The 18,870-nt window shown below is 37.5% G+C and overlaps 1 protein-coding gene across 3 annotated transcripts in view; it reads right to left on the minus strand.

The window, feature by feature from the left end:
• Positions 1 to 5,500: 5,500 nt before the first annotated feature.
• Positions 5,501 to 18,870, minus strand: part of ctnnd2a (catenin (cadherin-associated protein), delta 2a) — a 323,418-nt gene continuing 310,048 nt past the window's right edge. For all 3 annotated transcript variants that reach the window (XM_059524711.1, XM_059524710.1, XM_059524712.1), the window contains 4 exons: positions 16,814 to 16,940; positions 10,179 to 10,310; positions 9,236 to 9,312; positions 5,501 to 7,326 (listed from right to left, as the gene is read on the minus strand). In XM_059524711.1, the coding sequence (XP_059380694.1) occupies positions 7,066 to 7,326; positions 9,236 to 9,312; positions 10,179 to 10,310; positions 16,814 to 16,940 (597 nt within the window). In that variant the 3' untranslated portion in view covers positions 5,501 to 7,065. The remainder of the gene's footprint in view (positions 7,327 to 9,235; positions 9,313 to 10,178; positions 10,311 to 16,813; positions 16,941 to 18,870) is intronic.

Here is an 18,870-nt window from a genome sequence, read left to right on the forward strand (position 1 = left end):
TAAAATGTTTACATTGCAATTCATTATAATATTAGACTTTTTTGGGGTGTCCTGAACTCCTTTTGATATTCCCTTGTACGTGATAAAGAAACTATTGGTCAATTTGTTTGGAAATGACTGATTTAGTCATGTCTGGCACAAAAATGTAAAGTCTAAATTTCACGGATGTCAAACTAACAACCCTGTTCAGTCTGTTCGGACTCTAGAATGAATCCTGACGAAAATTCATTTTCCCTTCATGAATAATTTCATCTGCAGTGGGCTGATGATCCTTTTATTTAACTTTTGTCATCACAGAAATGGATTTTGTGCCAAATCTGCATTTTGGACTCTACTTCATGGATGTCAACAGTATGGAAGAGAGATGGGTTTCCAGTTCTTGCGTATTTGTCCTGGTGTAAAATGAATCACATTGTCCAATTGAAGACCTATTTTCATGCCACATTAGATTATATTCCCAAAGTGTGAGGCGGCGCACACTGAAAATGAAACTTTGGTACATATTGAACACTTAATCATCGCATGAGTTCAGGGGAAATAGAGCTATTCTGCACAGCCTCTGAATTAAATGTTACAACTTCACAGAGCCGAGGGGATGAGACAGCGAGGGTCTGACACTGAGTGTTGCATCGAAATATTTCAACCTGCGAGTCAGAATCACTTACAGGTTACAATAACGGAGACAAGCAGTCTACAATTGCCAACATTCAGACTAATATATCCCAGAATTCAAGTCTGCAAATAATATTAATCTAACAGTATTGACTTGATAATGTTTATAAGTCTAGGTTCACAAATCTAATAATGGACTCCAGATGAGCACACTTTTGTTTTATGATATGCAAGTCTGAAGCCAAAAATGTTTTCCTTCCTGCAGTATTTTGTTGTCAGTGAGGGTCCTGATACATTTTTTTTTTTTTGCAGTGGTTCCATTGAAGAACCATTTTTAGTTCCTAAAAGAACCTTTCGGTCAACAGTTCTTAAATGAACCAATTTGAAGAACATTTTAAAAACCTTTTTCCAGTATAAAGAAACTTTTCTGCATTTGAAAGGTTCTTGGACTGTTCAAGGTTGGGACCATCGATGCCAATAAAGAACCTTAATTTAATGAGCATACATAATGCACAATGCTTTAAAATAAAGGTTTGAAAAGGCGGATTAAAGAACCTTTTGTGCAATAAAAGGTATGTTAAAGTTTCTTTGTGGAATAAATAACTTATGTTTTTTAAGGGTTTATTACACACAGTATTTCTTCTGCCATTATCCACTACTGTTCAAATGGGGGTCAGTTAGATTTTAAAAGAATTAATACATGTATTTATCAAGGACACATTAATCAAAAGTGACAGTAAAAACAGAAGTTTTCTATGTCAAATAAATGCTATTCTTTTAAACTCTCTGTTCATCAAAGAATCCTGAAAAAGAAATGATCAGGGTCTCAATAAAAATATTAAGCAACTCAACCATTTTCACAATTAATAACGATAATGTTTCTTGAGCACCAAATCAGCTTATTAAACTGATTTCTCTAGGATCATGTGAGACTGAAGATTCGAGACATGGCTGCTGAAAATGTAGCTTTGCCATCGCAGGAATTCATTACATTTTAATATATATAGAAAAAAAGCTGCTTTGCATTGCAATAATATTTCTCAGTATTACTGTTTACTGTATTTTTTATCAAATCAACGCAGCCTTGGCCATTAAAACTATTAAAAATCTTACTTAACCCAAACTTAAGAACTGAAGTTTATGGACAATTTTCTGTGATCAATAAATTTCATTGACTTTTCCATTTGTAAGGAATCATTTTATTAGAGATCGCTGAGGTAGATTTCTAGTTTGATGTCAGGGGAAAAAAAAAGAAATATTTAAAAAAATAGATTTCAACAAGGACACTTACTAGTGTACAAATGTCTCCAATAAGACCCTTAGCGGACAGGCTGATGTTATCACGATCGCTCCAGGGCAAGTTTTACTTCAGCTACTCTATCTAGCTGATGCAATATTATAGAGCAGAGCAAAAACTAAAAAAATATGTGGCTTTTTCCTGACTTCTACTTCGAAATTCTTTCTAAAATTCCCTTGCATTGCCATGACCATCAGGACCCTCATTCTTGTGCCACAGACCAAAACACACATCTCATTTCTGTCTCTCCTGTGTCTGGATGGAGGAACTCTGAAAGCAGAGAACTAATGATAGTACTCATACTGACAGGAAATGAGCAGATAGAGTCCGTCTCAAAGGGCTAAATTTAAGGTGCCTGTTACTTAATCCCCATAATGCCTCGCCAGGCATGAACCGCCACATCCTCCTTCTCTAAGAGGAGATTCCATCCTGTGTGCTTATTTATTTCCTTTCCCGCTACAGGTAATAACAGGTACAGGCCCTCTCTTCACGTCTGTGTGCCCATGTGCGAATGGTTGGGTAGCCTAAATCGGCACAAGAGACCCCTGTTGTACATCATGCAAAGCCTGCTGGGGATGTAATGCTCTGAAACTGTGCTCTCCGCTGAGCTATGAATTATGGGAAGGATTCAAAGCCAGCACCTTTTGCTTCTGTTTTCCTATTTCCCAGGGATTGCTCAGATGGCTGTGGATCTGACAATACTGCACCCGGCTGGAAGAGGTGGAAGAGCAGATCAATAAAAGGAATTGTGGGTATTTGGCCAAAGGTTCTTTGTAATCCAACTTGGTGAGTCTCCAAATGTTTAAAACACATATACAATGTTATTATCAATATATAACACACAAAATACCATTAACCTAATATAAAACCACATTAATGTGGACAATTTAGGATTGCCATGTACAGAAATGTTATGGTTATGGGGGGGGGGGGGGGGGGGGTGACATTATTAAAGGAATAGTGAATAAAATTCTGTCATTAATTACTCACCTTCATGTCTGTCAGGGTTATGTTTAGTTCTTGTTCTGTTTTTCCTTTTCCCCTGTGTCCTAGTTTTACTCCCAATTATCATTTCATTCACCTGTGTTTTATTAATTAAGTCATTAGTTCTTTTGTTTGCTTCCCTTCAAATACTCTCAGTTCTCCCCTAAGCCTTTGTCCGTTCTACTTTGAGTTGAGTTGTATGTGTCTTTTGAATTAAAACATGATTATTGGTTTTGCAACCATTTGCCTTCGTCTGGCTTCCTTGGACACAACCATTACAGAAGAAAGGGCCTTAAACGATGATTGCTGCTGAGGAAGTGCTGTGGGATTTGCTGCAGGGTGGTCTGAGGTTGGGGCAATATGTGGAGGGTTTCCTCAAGCTCTCTAACCCGGTGAGCTGGCACGACGCCGCTTTAGGTACATGCTTCCTGCTGGGTTTGGATGATAAAATAATTTGCTGCGATCTTCCGATTTGTAATTTTCCTTAGGTTGAGTTGATTAATCTCATACTGTTCTTAAATGGTTCTGATTTTGAGGTTGAGGAAGTAAAAAAAACTTCCCAAACATTGTCATCCAACTCCCGCAGGAAGGCGTCGCATCTCCCGAGCTCACACCATGCCAAGAACCTCCACATACCTCTCCAATGGCTCCTTCCTCCTGCTTAACCTCAAAGTTCCTGTGGTCCTTCGAAGCTCCGCTGGAGTCCACAGCCCAGGAGCGCCGGCCTCCAAGCAGTCAGAGAATCCCCAGTTCAACCCAGGAAGGGCTCCTGATCCCCAGTTAAGCCCAGGAGTTAAGTATTCACCTCCGCTGGTCCCGTCCAGCCCTCCTTCGTCTCATGAGCACCCAGTATTAGCCAGCTCCGCTCCTCCAGAGTGCACACCAGAGATTCCTAGATTTCCCAAAGAAAATTTTTTTTTGGTCATATACTTCTGACCAAGCCAGCCAGGGCCACGGAGGATCCGCATGGCTCCCGGAGATCCCTGATCCACCGTGGCCTCCCAAGTCTCCTGATCCGCCGCGGCCTCCCGAGTCTCCTGATCCACAATGGCTCTCGGAGCTTCCTGATCCACCCTGGAGGCGGTCCTTGTCTCCACCCTGTTCCTGGCCTGCACCATCCTCCAGGGTTCCCTCCCTCCCCGATGGTACTGTTACAGCGCAGGGAATGCCTTCCGGGAGGGGGGAACTATGTTAGGTGTAGTTAATTTTTGTTCAGTTTTTTTTTTCTGTTTTCAGTTCACCCGTGTCCCTGTGACCTAGTTTTAATCCCAATTTTGATTTCATTCACCTGTGTTTGATTAACTCATTAATTCTTTTGTTTGCTCCCCTTCAAATACTCTCAGTTCTCCCCTAAGCCGTTATCCATTCTACTTTGAGTTGAGTTGTGTGTGTCTTGTGGCTTTTGAATTAAAACATGATTATTGGTTTTGCAATCATTTGCCTATCTCTGCCTTCTTTGGACACAACCGTTACAATGTCATTCTAAATCCGTAAGATCTCCATTCATCTTAGGAACACAAATTAAGATATTAATTTAAAGATTGTTATCTTAATTTAAGTGATGAAGGTTTTGAAAGTCTGACCGTAATCAGTGTTGAGGGCTACTGTAAGGTTAACCCTGCCTGCTTTAAATGTTTCAAAATGATTCAGTTGAAAAACATTTGTTAGAAATTCAGAAAAGTAATCAAATGTAATCAGTTACATTATTTGAATAAATTAATTGATTTTACAGAACTTATTACATTTTAAATAGGGAAACTTCTAATCTGTAACCTAATAAGCCTACATTTCCAAAGTAACCTTCCCAACACTGGTGACAAGCATTTAAATACAGGAGTGAATCCCCAAATATCTTTTTTGTGGGTGTATCAAATAGATCTCACTCTTCAAACTGCGATGTCAATAGTAGCCTAACCACAGCATTTTGGCGTCATCTTTTGGTATCCACTGTTTTTAACTATATAATATTACAGCGACCACAGTCATGTTTTGCAATTTTAACAAAACCACAGTTTACAGAGCCATCGTGTTTTATGTTTGGATGGTTGCTTTGCAGAGCAGTGTTAAGTGTCTTTGGGCATGGCTCATAAAGGGATTCATTTCATGGAGATAATAAAGTAGGCACATGCAGGATGCGATATTTTGGTATGTTGTTTATTGTTTTTCCAAGATAACACTTTTGGTTTAAGTTTATTGTAGGCTTGTTCTTATTTTTTTTTTATAGCAAGATTTGGCAATGCCGAGTTGAGTACCTCCTTCGCTGTGATTTCTTGCAACACAACTCTGAAACGCAATTAAATACGTAATTAAATCTAGTTGTTCAGTTCGGTTCTGTTCACACAGCATGAATTTCTGCAAATGTGATTGTCTCTACCTGCATTTTTTAGAAGATAATTCGGTTGTAGAAATGTGGTTGTCACTTCCAAAAATCAGCAAGAGGTGAACTGACATCCAAATTTAGCCGCAACTTGTTCATGGCCATTGTGTAGCGCCACCTTGTGTCCAAACAGTGGTAGTACCGGTGTAACTGCAGAATAAATGCAGAATTGTTCAGGTGTGAAAATGATTTTGTGGCATATCTACTGGACATAAGAAAACCGCTCCAAATCGCAAAGAGTAATTTATTGTCCTGACATCAGAACATCAACCAAATCCAGCGTGATTTTTTTAGTAGCTTGGTAACAACACAACTGGGACCAGGTCAACATTCCAAGTTTCATTTTCTTTTTTCTCTGTTGGAATCAGAACATGAAGGTAAACAGAATCGTTTTTCTTTTTTTGTACAAGTCTTTTCTGGTTTGTTTCTTTCAGTGACACTGACATCAGCACATAAAAATTATATAGATCTATATTTATATTCATATTTATATATTTATCATTCTCTATTAACATCTCAGTGTAGCAGTTCATCATCTCTGGTCAAGTCAAACAGAAGAAGCCACCTATCAGAAACAAAGCCTCTCATAGCAAACACTGATCGACATACAGCACACACTCAACTAACATTGAGAGACAGGGTTTTTTGTACATCTTTGGAGGGAATTAAGCTCGCAAAGTTACGTTTTGCCCTCCTGGTAGTATTCCAGTGTTTTCTATATGTCGCTTAATTCCAGTAAAACACACTCATGAACAAAAAACACAGGTACAAATCGAAAAAGTAACTAACTGAAAAACCTAAAAATGTCTCCAGTGCTGATTGAAGAGATTTTAAAATTTGGCACAGTCACTTGGCACAGAAAACTGAGATCAAGGTCTAAAACAGTCAGTTTTCCTGCAAATATGGATGACAAATAGCCGCATTTCATTTTATTCCACACCGAGTCATCAAGAAAGGAAAAAGTGAAATTGATAAAAGAATCTATGTCAAAAATCTACATCTATTTTTGTAGGCAGTGAGAAAGCACTTCATCAACGAGGAGAGGAGAGTGGAATGATGCTCCGGTCTTCATCTGCGTTTGTTTTAGTTGCCACAGACATATTCACGTTTTCAGAACGAACGATACTGGCATTTACATCCTTGTTTTCCAAATGTTATTTTGGGTAAGGGACACTGAAGGTTAACACATCTCTCTGAGGATTCTTTTTTATTTTTTATTTTTGTCTTTTTCTTGTACCGTAAAACAAATACCCAAAGCCATGGGAAGAACCGAGTGGTCTGTGTAATTTACACAATGCACTTGTGTAATGCATCTCTTTAATGTACACCAAATACTTTACATCGAATTAAAAAAGATCAAATAAAAATTGTGTGGAAAACGCATGAAGAAAAAGCTTTTGATCCACCGTGATGCCAATTAAATGAAAAGAAAGTTTTGAAAATGGTGAAAAGCTGTTCCCGTAGCTTGTGTTACAAACTTCATTTTCTTGTGCTTGCATACCTCTCCTTCCTCTGCTATATTTGTTTTTTTCCTCTACACTTTTCAAATACCTTTCAATAGAAACCCACTTTTTACTCCAAAGGTTAAGCTTTTGCTTCACTTTAAAGTATGTGCTCTCTTTTATCCCATGCATTCTTTCTCTCTGTCAAGGCCTTCCTTTCTTTCTTTTTTTTTTTCTTTGCTCAGCTCCGCTCATATTCATCACGGAACCAGCTTAGACTAACAAAACTCGGTGAAAAATGTTTTGTGATATGCATGCACATGCAGTTTCCCAGCCTCTAAGTGCTCGAAGTCCTACACCCAAGAGTCGGGGGATGCGGGGTAGTGACTCGTTTCGTAGTTGAGTTCGCTATAGGGCCGGGCGGCAGAATAGAAGTCCACGTAATTCCCAGTGGACTTGAGTCCCAGGTGCATATTCAGATCGGTGGCAGGAGGGGGGCGATGGACCTGATCCTCAAAAAATGGCTCCTCAAAGTTCCTAGTGGAGTTTTGATAGATGGGGTACACCTCGTAGTCATTGCGTGGCGGCTCCTGCGGTGCGGGCGGCACTGGGACCTGAGGTGAAAGAAGGATTTGTGAGTGAAGTTGATCAACAGAACCATCCAGAGTCACACATCTTAAATTTGGGAGGTAGAGGCAGCTGTTGTGATTCCAAATACATTGATTTGGTGCAAAATGTTTTTTTATATTGTACAATAAGGATGGCCCAGTGCTTTATCATACGTTTTTGATAATGTATACACATTATGCCTTGCAAACACAAACATTTTGTTTTCAGGGACAAATTCACCTGGTCAACTTTTTAAACTCGGCTAGGTAAAATCATCTTTGAGTTTTTGCTGAAACTGCAACAATGACTCGGCAGTAAAAATTGGTTGAAAATTACAAACCAATCAGTAATGGTTGGCCCTGTATGTATTTATGAATTAAATACTGTTTTTACAATACTCTATCATTTCCAGCTGTTATAGCAAAATATATTTTGGAAGCAAGAACACTTACAGATGTCATGAAATGGAGAATCAAAATATTGCCAGTTTCAAAATTCAAAAACTAACTCACCAGTTTAGACCATTAATTATTCTATACCCTTCTGAAAAGCGCAAATTTGAAGTTTGGAAAATCGTGATGTCACATATCTCCTCGAGACGCCCCTTAATTTGCATCGTCATAACCAATTCGAGGAATAAGACTGTCAAACTCAGAGGTTTCTTCTGCCAGTGGATGTAAAGAAACTGCACTTCCCTTGCACAGCCTCCTAAAGATCTGAGCATTAGAAATGCATGACTTCAGTTTATTTTTAATGATGTGCCTGAGAGACTGAGAAAGTTTTCATTTGTTCTTCACATTTCACAACGGACTATTTTATGAATTATTCTAAACATGCTGCTTGTGTTGTTCTGAATTCTGACCCCCCACCAGGTTGTTTTTGTATTATGGATATGGTGCAGTGAATATAGCCAATCACAGCAGTGGGCATTTACATCTGTATCCGCGAGAGGTAACGCCCCTTGAAATTGAGTTTTTCACAGAGGGTGAAATGAGGGAAAATTATTATTTTTTACAAATATTGGACGTTTTTGGTGCAAAAAACTTTGCAAACTTTATAAACTAACCTTGAGAAGCATAATACACAAAGCTGAAACTGCATTTCATGACCCATTTACTATTTCATGAAAACAACTGAATATTTTTCTTATGCAGACTTTCTGTCTAACATCTCCTTTTGTGTAAGCAAGCCAGGTGAGTTTGGAACAACACAAGGTATGTAAATGCTCACGAACGTTTCATTTTTGAGCGATCAAACCCTTTAAATTCACATTATCCTGTCCATTCAGAGCTGCTTTCGATAAGAGAGATTTGAAGCAGAAAACGAGATCTTACTAATTGAAAAAGATTCAGAGCTGAATGCTCTCTAGCTACAGAAAGAAAAGATCCACGTGGAAGCCAGTCTTATTAGTACCCAGCCTGGGAAAGCATTTCCGTCGACTGACTCAACATACGGTGTGGTTCGGAAGTGTGCCAGGGACATCTGGCAAACTTTATCCATATGAAATCAGAAAATTTACCATGATAAACCTTGTCAAGTAGAAGTAATATATCTTCTATATGGCCAAAGTGCCTAGCACTTGGAAGCATATAGTTGCGATTCATTAGCATAGCATGACGGCAAACAAAGTCAAATAAACAACATCTGACAGCTCTATACAAGAACGAATAGATCTTCAGCCTTTTGTTTGCCAACACAGTTCTGGATTGGTAGATAGACAGCTGCCTTGTGTTGAAAACATTCTCTAATGACTTATCCCAACATAGACACATATCAGTTGTAGTAAATGTAAGTGGTGTCTGATTTGCGCAAGGATTTTTTAAAATTAGATACATATTTCTCATGCAGCCTTGGAACTGCAGTCCCTGTTTGACCCTTGTTAGCGGAGTCATCTCAGGCTGATTCATTGCTCACCTGGTTGTGTTTGATCTCGTCATTTGAAGTTTCGTACGAGTTGCGAAACAATGTGGATGTTCCACAGGAGGTTTGAACTGCAGGATGAAAGGGAGAGTGTGAATGTGAAGAGAATTTTTATTTATTTATTTTTTAAAATAAATCAAGCAATAAACAACTGTGAAAAATTAATCCATCCTTTTATAAGACGCTCTGGCAGGGCTGTAGCAAGGAACTCTGGGCTCTATTTCAACAAAATGTGAGTCTGGGATTAAGCTTGATGGACTGTAAACACACTTTATCCTAATAACATTTACATGTGGCCAGCCAAGAGTTCAAACCCAGACAGTGTTGTTTTTTTTCTCGCATATACAACATTTCAGTATCAAACAAATTTTGATTAGTATATTATGACAAATTTTGATACATAATACATTAAATTAATCATGGCTCTTAGATTAATCCTGCTAATAATTTTGTGGTCCCCCTTTAATAATTACAGTACAAATGAAAATGATTAATATAAATACAAATTAATGCATATTAATGTTATCAATAAATGCATACAATTCAAATGTTAATATATTTTCATTATATAACTAGGCCTATATATCAACATTGATACAATTTATATGCACCAATATAACAATAAATACAAAATATTATATTAATTATATTAATATTCTAATTCATGGATATAAAATCACTGTTATCTATGTTGCCTTATTTTTAATTTAAGCAAAATTATTGTAAATATTCAAGTTCACATCCTCTTGTGTAAAACTGGTCGAGTTTAGACTGTTATTATTATTATTATTATAATTTTTTTGTCAATTCAAATGTAATTTTACATTAAAAGCTCGGGAAAGACTGGAACTCAGTTCTTAAAGTGGACATCTAGTTTACTTGCAGTTAAGTGCTTCAAATAAAACTCTGATCTTCCTCCTGATGAAGTTAGACCTACCTGGCATTGTGTCTTTTCTGGAAGTGTGCTCTCCTTTGTTTCCATGGTAACTGGCGTTGGTTCCAGTGGAGTCGTAGTCGCTCTTCCTGTCCTTGAGGCTGATCATCTCTCTGGGTGAAGCGGGGGCACTGGCTGCAATTCAAATCATCACACAAACCTTCTTACTGAGCATCTGGAGACACACTGGCCTGATTTTACACTTTGTAGCTTTTTCTCTTTTTTATTTCGATATTAATCTGTATGCCATCTTTAGGTCGGTGTAACCAACTCTGAATGTGCAGTTCTTTGCTCTTTTTTCAATTTCTGTTTATTTTGTCTAAATGTCTCTCTCTATTTCTTTCTGTCTATGTTCATCATTTACTGCCTGTACAAGGCTGGACATGCAGATATCTGCATCATTATTCATCATTAGTGCTGTTTAGCATGACAGCATGAAGGAGGTTTCCAACAGGTCCTGTAACAGCCAGCTCCACCAAGTCATAAAAAAAAAACAAGAAATCACTCAAAGAATTCCATATTTGTCCTTGAAGTGCCATCTTTTGGAAAAAAAGCATCAAGTCATGACAGAAAAGTTACCATGTGACAAACACCAACTCTATGGAAGCAATTAGACCAGAGAAAATATTAGGGGTTATGGGTGGTTTCTGTGATCAGTGCTGGGTAGTAACCATTTACATGTAATCTGGATTTAATATTTAAATCTATTAAAAATGGGGATTGTAAGATTCACCGATTCATATCGGCGCATTAGCATAAAAGTTAACGATGCAATGGATTCATTTAAAAATATGTGCATTAGGAAACCAGTTGTCATTTGTATCATGAACATATTTGCATCTGTAAAACTGATTTATTTATAAATAATAAGTAGATGCACTGTACTTTTATTATTTAGAAAGTGCTGCTAAGTGAATACGACGCATTACAACACAACGGAGACCGAGGCGTGTTCTGAGAGTCACATAGAATATAGATTAACATGGCTGTCTGTCTGAGCCAAAGAAATAAAGCAAATTATCTGTACAATACTGAATTGCATAGCATCACAATTTTTTTTTTTTTTCATATTGCATTGAATCGCAATGTGTTGAATCGAATCAAAATCAGATTGCACTGCATTGTAATTGGGGTGAATCATATCACATCGGCAGTTGCGTCGCATCTCTTTAATGTGTCATATCGTTGGATATGTATTAAGATGCGTATCACATCAGCCTCAGTTTCTAGAAACAAACATCCCTAATAAATATTTTGTCCATGAAATCTGTGTTTTGTCCTTGCCACTTCAAAACAGCTGTATGAAGGTCACAGAGATCAGGAGAGAGTCTTCCCTCTGTGCCTAAAAATCCCTTCCAGCCTCAATACTCTAACCGGATGATCGCAACTCCCCCTCCGGCCTCCTACAGCCCGGTCTGATTGAGCCTGGATCCCTGGATAGTGGGCAGCAGCACTATCTCCAAAGCACACAGCTACCGGAGGGCTCACGGGCACAGAAGACCTCTTTGGCCAGCATAGAAGGATTTAGACACACCCACACACACACCCACACCCACGCACACACACACACCTATTACTGATTAGCCCTGACCACGAAACACTTTTTTATGCACACACTCCAACAAAACACATAATAGCTTTGAGCACCACTCTACCCAATGGCCAAGAGAAACATTAGCATGCTAATTATTTCAAACCCATAATCAGATTATAACCACAAGCGCTTTACCCTTCTCTAAACTGCTTCGATACAACTCCTAATCTAATCATTAGTCTTCAAAAATGCATCATTTTGCAAAAATATGTATATAACTGATTATCGGTCTTAAATATCAAGACGCTTCAGTGGTCACGGAGTCAACAAGCGATGAGACTCTCAAAGGCTCCTGTCATGTTTCCATAAACATCACGAATACAGATTCTCAGAAACACAAAGCAGTTTCGCAGAAAATCATTACTGATGCATTTAACTCAGTGTACAGTGCTTTCTGATTTGATTTTCTTCAGGTAAAGCTGCTACTCTACTGAACAGTTGATTACCTTAATGGTAGAAAATGAAAACAATATTTTTCGAAGGACATATAGGAAAAATTGATATTGTTAAAAGATGTGCTATACAGCAGATTTTCGAGTTTTAGCTGGATTTGGCCAAAGGGCTTTTGTGTCTGAGCTCCAATGGTATCAGGAGAGGAATACTCGACTATTGCTAAACTTGTGTGTATCTCCTTGCCTACAGCACTGAAAAGACTTGATTCTAATCGACACAACAACCATTATTGTCAATAAATTCCTTGTGAACGCAAGTAAAATCCTAAGAAACCTGATGACATTAAGCATTTATTGTTAAAATTTAATTAAAAGGGTTGTAAAAGGAAATTAGCAATCTATTTGTCTATAAAAACTCAGGTGTGATGGCCAACTTTCTGTTTTTCTCAAAAATGTTTAATTGTGACAATAAAAAGCTCTTTCAGTCAGGGCAAACAGTTCAGTCTTAGCCACATCATAAGTTGTAATCAAAGAGATCTACAGATTGTTTCCTCACACTTTTGGGTCATTAAAGACACAACGTGTATTTGATATCTCTACTGAAAGCAATAGTTGACCCAAAAATGAAAATTTTCACCCTCACCCTCAGGCCATCCAAGATGTAGATGATCTTGTTTGCTCATCAGAACAGTTTTAGAGAATTTTAGCATTACATCTCTTGCTCACCAATGGATACCCTGCAGTGAATGGGTGCCGTCAGAACAAGAGTTCAAACAGCTGATAAAACATCACAGAAATCTACAAGTAATCCACACCACTCCAGTCCAATCATTAACGTCCTGTGAAGTGAAAAGCTGCATGACTGTAAGAAAAAAATAAATCATTAAAACTTCAAACCATTGCTTCGGCTAAAATACAAGTCCTCTATCCACAATATTGCTTTATGGAATCAGGAGAGAATTATGCACAGATCATGCAAAAGCAGTCCCGAACAATTCTAATCAAATGTCTGTGGACTTGTTGTTGATGTGAGAGGACAAGAGGGGATGGACTTTTCCACTGTAAAAAGCGTTTTTATGGACTTATGGATTTATGGACAGGCATTTTTACTAAAAGTGATGATGTAAAGTTAAATTCTTGATGGATTAAAAAAAGCAAACATTTTGCTTCACAATATGTTAACTGATGGACTGGAGTCATGTGGATTACTTGTAGATTTCTGACGTTTTTATCCGCTGTTTGGTCTCACATTCTGACGGCACCCATTCATTGCAGAGGATGCTGCACACTAGTGGTGGATGAGGAGATACCCCCCGTCTATGTAAAGCACTTTGAGTGCCTAGAAAAGCATGTAATGAATTATTATTATTATTACTTTATTAAAATGAACAAAGAGCTCAGAGTCCTCTGGCCTAAATGTGTCTCAGTCATACAGCAATAGCTTGCAACTCCAAATCATGGCTGTTGTATTGTTAGGGTCTGGCAACCCATAAAAGTATATCTGAAGGCCTTGTCTGATGGCATTAGCAGCAGTACATCAGTGCTTCATGATTAAATTGTAAAAGTGAGCAAAAATGGACCACAAAACTAGTCTTTAGTGTAAATTTTTCGAAATTGAGATTTATACATAATCTGAAAGTTGAATAAATAAGCTTTCAATTGATGTATGGTTTGTTAGGATATGATAATATTTGGCCCAGATTCGACTATTTGAAAATCTGGAATCTGAGGGGGCAAAAAAATCTTAATATTGAGAAAATCACCTTTAAAGTTGTCCAGATTAAGTTCTTAGCAATGAATATAACTAATAAAAAAAAAAAGTTTTTATGTATTTACGGTAGGAAATTTACAAAATATCTTCATGTAACATGATCTTTACTCAATATCTTAATGATTTTTGGCATAAAAGAATAATCAAAATTTTTTTGACCCATAGAGTGTTTTCTTGGCTATTGCTAAAAATATACCCCAGTTACTTAAGACTTAAGTTTTGTGGTCCAGGGTCACATATTATCTGACATTTATTGTCATTTTTAAATGGAAAGATTTACGCTGTAAGGCATTTTGCATGGCATATTTAGTTGAATTTATCTACTTTATTATTCTAGATGTACTGTATATATTCACACATGCACCAAGCACAAAACCATAATATACTCTGCAAACGGTGTGATGAATGCTTTCATGATGCAAATTCAAAGATGAGCGCTTCCAGAGGTATCCGTTGATTATAATGGGAGTGATTCACTTTTGATGCGTCACGACGCTCTGCTGGTGTCTGCTCTAACTATACCTTTACGGTTGCCAAGTAAGGTTGCAAAACTGAGTGCATTAATACAGAATGAGACTGTCTGCAGGTGCTGCAGGTTATATCATCTAATTGTACAAAGGTGCCAAATGTGGCTCATCCAATCATAATTATAATCTATTATGAGTTTTGAGTTTATTTTTTACATCATAAGTGAAGCTGTTTTTGCACTTCAGCCAGATGTATGCATTTGTTATGAATAATCTTACGTTTGTACGAGTCCATCAAGTTCCAATGAAAAAAAGAAAGTAATAAAGCAATAAAATAGTTACCTTTCATTTGTAAAAGATTTAATTTAGCGGATCATTAAAAATAAAAAAATGAAATAAAATAAAATGTACAGTTAATTTATAGTAAAAATATATCACATAAAATATCATATTAAATCAAATCATGATATAAAATCATGATAAAAAAATCCTGTTTTGTGGCCCCTGAGGTTGAGTAGCTCTTAGCAATGGCATATTAAACAAGTTGAAATAATTGCAAAAAAATTATCTATATTTTAAATTTTAATTCTTACATTTTTGAAAATGTTTATACTAAAAAAATAAATGTCTTACCTTAAATTTTATACTCCAGTTTTGCACCACTTTTTGCTACTTCAAATTGAAATAAAACATGCATTAAACTCTTGTGCTATGCTTGTTTGTTCTTTTTTAAAAAAGCGGTTTCAGAAGAGTTGCCAGTACTTGGTTATAATGAGTACACAAATAAATATCTTTCCGCACAGTGAATACATGTCTCTAATGCTGCAACTAAATGGCAAGGTCGTGGTATTAGAAATAATTACAGAGTTGTGAAGTGAATGAATTACAAGTATTGCCAATTTTGCTGTATTATTTTGGCTTTGAGCTCACATGTATCTTAGGAAATGTTAATTGAGTAGCACAGGTGAGACTCTGCTGTCACATTCTGATGCTCTGAGCCAAAGAGCACAGCTACTCTCCAGTACTCCTACAAGACCACATTTTTTCACCCTACCTTCCTTCTCTCCGTCTAACTTTGAGTACTTTGATCTCTGGCAAAAATCTACCGTTTACAGTTTTCATGACACACACTGGAGCTCAGACCATAGAGGAAAAGCCTGCAGACAACAGAAAAGCATGAAGCCAGAGGATGACTGGAAACCTCATAGATTCAACTGAGAAAAACAAGCAGACAATAAATCAATTTATTCTAAAAAGCTGCAGAGAGCAAGTTGAATCATGTGAGGACTGCTCTGCGCCATATTTCCTACACTGCTAGTCAACTGAATCTAGTGTCACGGCAAAATAAATTACATTTTACATGAGAGGTGAGCTTGCAGCCTGAACTGAATGCAAAGATAATTAATCTTCCTGTCTGTGTATAAAAACAATGTGTTTAGTTTAATCCGATTAATGAACGAAATGACACTTATTACCCAAATCTTTTATTGAATCACCAAAAAAATTGGCCTAAAGAATCCTTTACTAAATCCATGAATTAACATCTGATTTACTTAACCCAAACATTTTATTTTCAGTCATGTTAAAATTGAACCAAACACTATTTTGTGTAGGTAAGGTTTGTCACAATCAGTATTGTTACTGACTGGTTCTGTTTTTGTGGAAATATTTTATAATATTTATAATATTCTATATAATAATCTAATTTTCAAATGATTTCAGATTAGTAAAATATTAATTAAAATTTAGTAATTAAAAATTATATATTACATATATATCACTCATATTATATCACACACACACACACACACACACACATATATATATATATATATATATATATAAAATGGAAAAAATAAATTAAACTGCAAGATAACACTGGCTACATATTCATCATAGATAAGACCAGAAGTGACCTGGGAAGGAATTCAATACAATATTATATAACACCTTAAATTTTGCATTAAGGAAGAAAGAACTTCATTTCATCACTCTGTTCACCTTCCAGCCATTTAAAGACCCATTAGCTCTAAAATTCCCACTTCTGCTGCTCAGCCTCCCCCTCCAACGGTCCTCTCCAATTCTGAATCTGGGAAAAGTACTTTTCTGCTTCAGCGAGATGCTAAGTCCACCGGAAAAGGTATCAGAGGCACCACCAGCCGGCCATGAATCCACTAACCCCAACAGTAGTGAGGATCATTAACCCTGAGTCCCAGGACGCACTGAGAAATCCCCATCAGTTTAATAGGATTCTATCAGGGTTAAAGAGAGAATCAACCTGCTGTTTGTAATTGTTTTAAATCCAGGCTGAAGATCTTGGACTTCAGGACCACGGACAGTGACTTTCTATTTCAGCACTTCAGATCAAAATGTCTAAGTTATCATTGTTGGGAAAGATAAATATATACACTCACCTGATCGGTTATTAGGGGACGTCCGGACCGGAGATACTGAAGGAGTGCGTGAGGATGAGTACGGTCTCTGTCTGTCTCTCTCTATTGTTGAGGCAGAGCCAACAAAGTGATACTGCGAGTAGCCATCCTAGAAAAATAAAGAAAGAGAGAGAAAAGTTTACAATAATGCATATGTTAATTTATTTTATCTACTAGACAAGGGACCCACAGAATACATCTAGTATCTATGTACGCTACATTAGCCCACTGTCATTTAATTTAGGGCCTCCCATTGTGGAGTCATTACAAAAATCAATGGGCGGATGGAGGTACAGAAATCAATGGATGAATGATCTGGAGTCAGTGGCTGTGGAGAAAGCCTTTTTGATGTGTGAACCAACCTGAAAGGCTGATGGAGGAGATAAACTGAAACGATTGGCCACTGGCTCTATGACACGTCATTGTGAGCATCAATCAATAGGTCTGCCCAGTGTGCTCAGAGCATACAGTCATGTATTACATTACTAAAAAGGCTGTAATACACAACACAACTTTTAATATCTAAGCAAATGACTGAAGATCACAAACCAGACTTGGTGACGAGCGACAAATTAATACAATATATGCTCTAAAATTTCTTCAAAATATGTTTAATATCCTCTTGGATGGTCTGATTCTATTAAAAATGAACTTTCAAGTGTTCGAGTGGATTATGTTGCTTGTATAAGAAATTAAGAGCATGTATCAGGTCATATAAGTTTACTCTCACCGAATAAAGATGAAATAATTCACACAGTCGATTCATGTGGCCGTTAATGCAGTACAGAGTACTAGCTCAAACATCAACTTCGTCTCAGAAGGGGTCAATGAAGAAGCTCAATTTCTGCTATAGATCTGTTCTAACAGGCTACAAATACACAATAAAGAAACAAGCAGAATGTCCAAACTTGCAGTCTACTGAATAAACCCTCTAACAGTGACACAGAGCACTATCCCCTTGGCATCCCATTTGCCCCTACGTGACATTACTTTTGTTGGAAAAGTGAGGAATATTTCAAACGGTCGGTCCCTGTGACTCTGTGCAGTTCAAAGCTGCCCTACTTTCTCAACATGGCAGAAACTCTGGCAGGAGAAACCACTGCTCTCCACCTAATGTGCATGTTGCAAATAATGACATTGGACAGGTATTTGAAGGCTCCAAGGGGCATCAAGAGAGGCACGGAACAAGGAGAAAACGGTACTTGTCGTCTGTCGACTAAAGACCTCTTCAGTAAGGGAGTTTGTCATTTCCTTTTACTTACGCTGTTGTAAGTGTTACTTGAACTTTGAGGTTCCCACATGAGGAAGAAATGAAAACTTTTACCTTTATTCTTTATGATGATGGGCATTTGGGCTGGCTGTGCAATAAAAGATTCCTGTAAGGATGGATACTTCTTTTGAAGATGTTCCTGCCATTTGAAAACAATACTTGCAGGGAAGACTGAGTTTCAATGTGATTAAATAATCTTTCTGCGTTCATTAAATCCCATTTCAAGAACTCCTTTCTTTCTTCTTTATCAAGTCCGAGAGAATAATGTGCATGAATTGATGGACCTTTCTGCTAAGGTAACTGTTCCTGAGGTGTAAAAAGGTTGAACGGTAAATGCACGCTCATCTTTTAAACTCAAAAACTTCAATTTATTCTGTTTATTCCAGTTGAACGCATGAAGCACCATTACAGGACTGATTCTGACTCAGACCAAGATTGAAAAGACCAAGCAGACCATGCAAAGATGAGTCATTTATGGCAACCTGCCTACCCATGATTCCTCAATAATGGTGCTTAAGAGTCAGACAGAAAAAAACTTCTGGTGTGGAAATGTGCACTGAAGCAAGCCAATGGCAAGCGCTCATTATTATACTACCAGAGGCGGATGGAGCCAGAAGCGTTGCTCTTGCTGTGTTGGCTCCCTGGGGTCGCTGAGGCAATTGACTACCCTGATACTTCCTCGTAGAGAGTGTTGAGGAGGGATGACTGTGGAATTGCATCTCAGGAGGCTGCCAGCTGAATGCAACACCTCTCAGCAGAACATGAGTGA

This window comes from Carassius carassius, chromosome 35, assembly GCF_963082965.1.
Source record: "Carassius carassius chromosome 35, fCarCar2.1, whole genome shotgun sequence".
In the NCBI taxonomy this organism is placed as follows: Eukaryota; Metazoa; Chordata; class Actinopteri; order Cypriniformes; family Cyprinidae; genus Carassius; species Carassius carassius.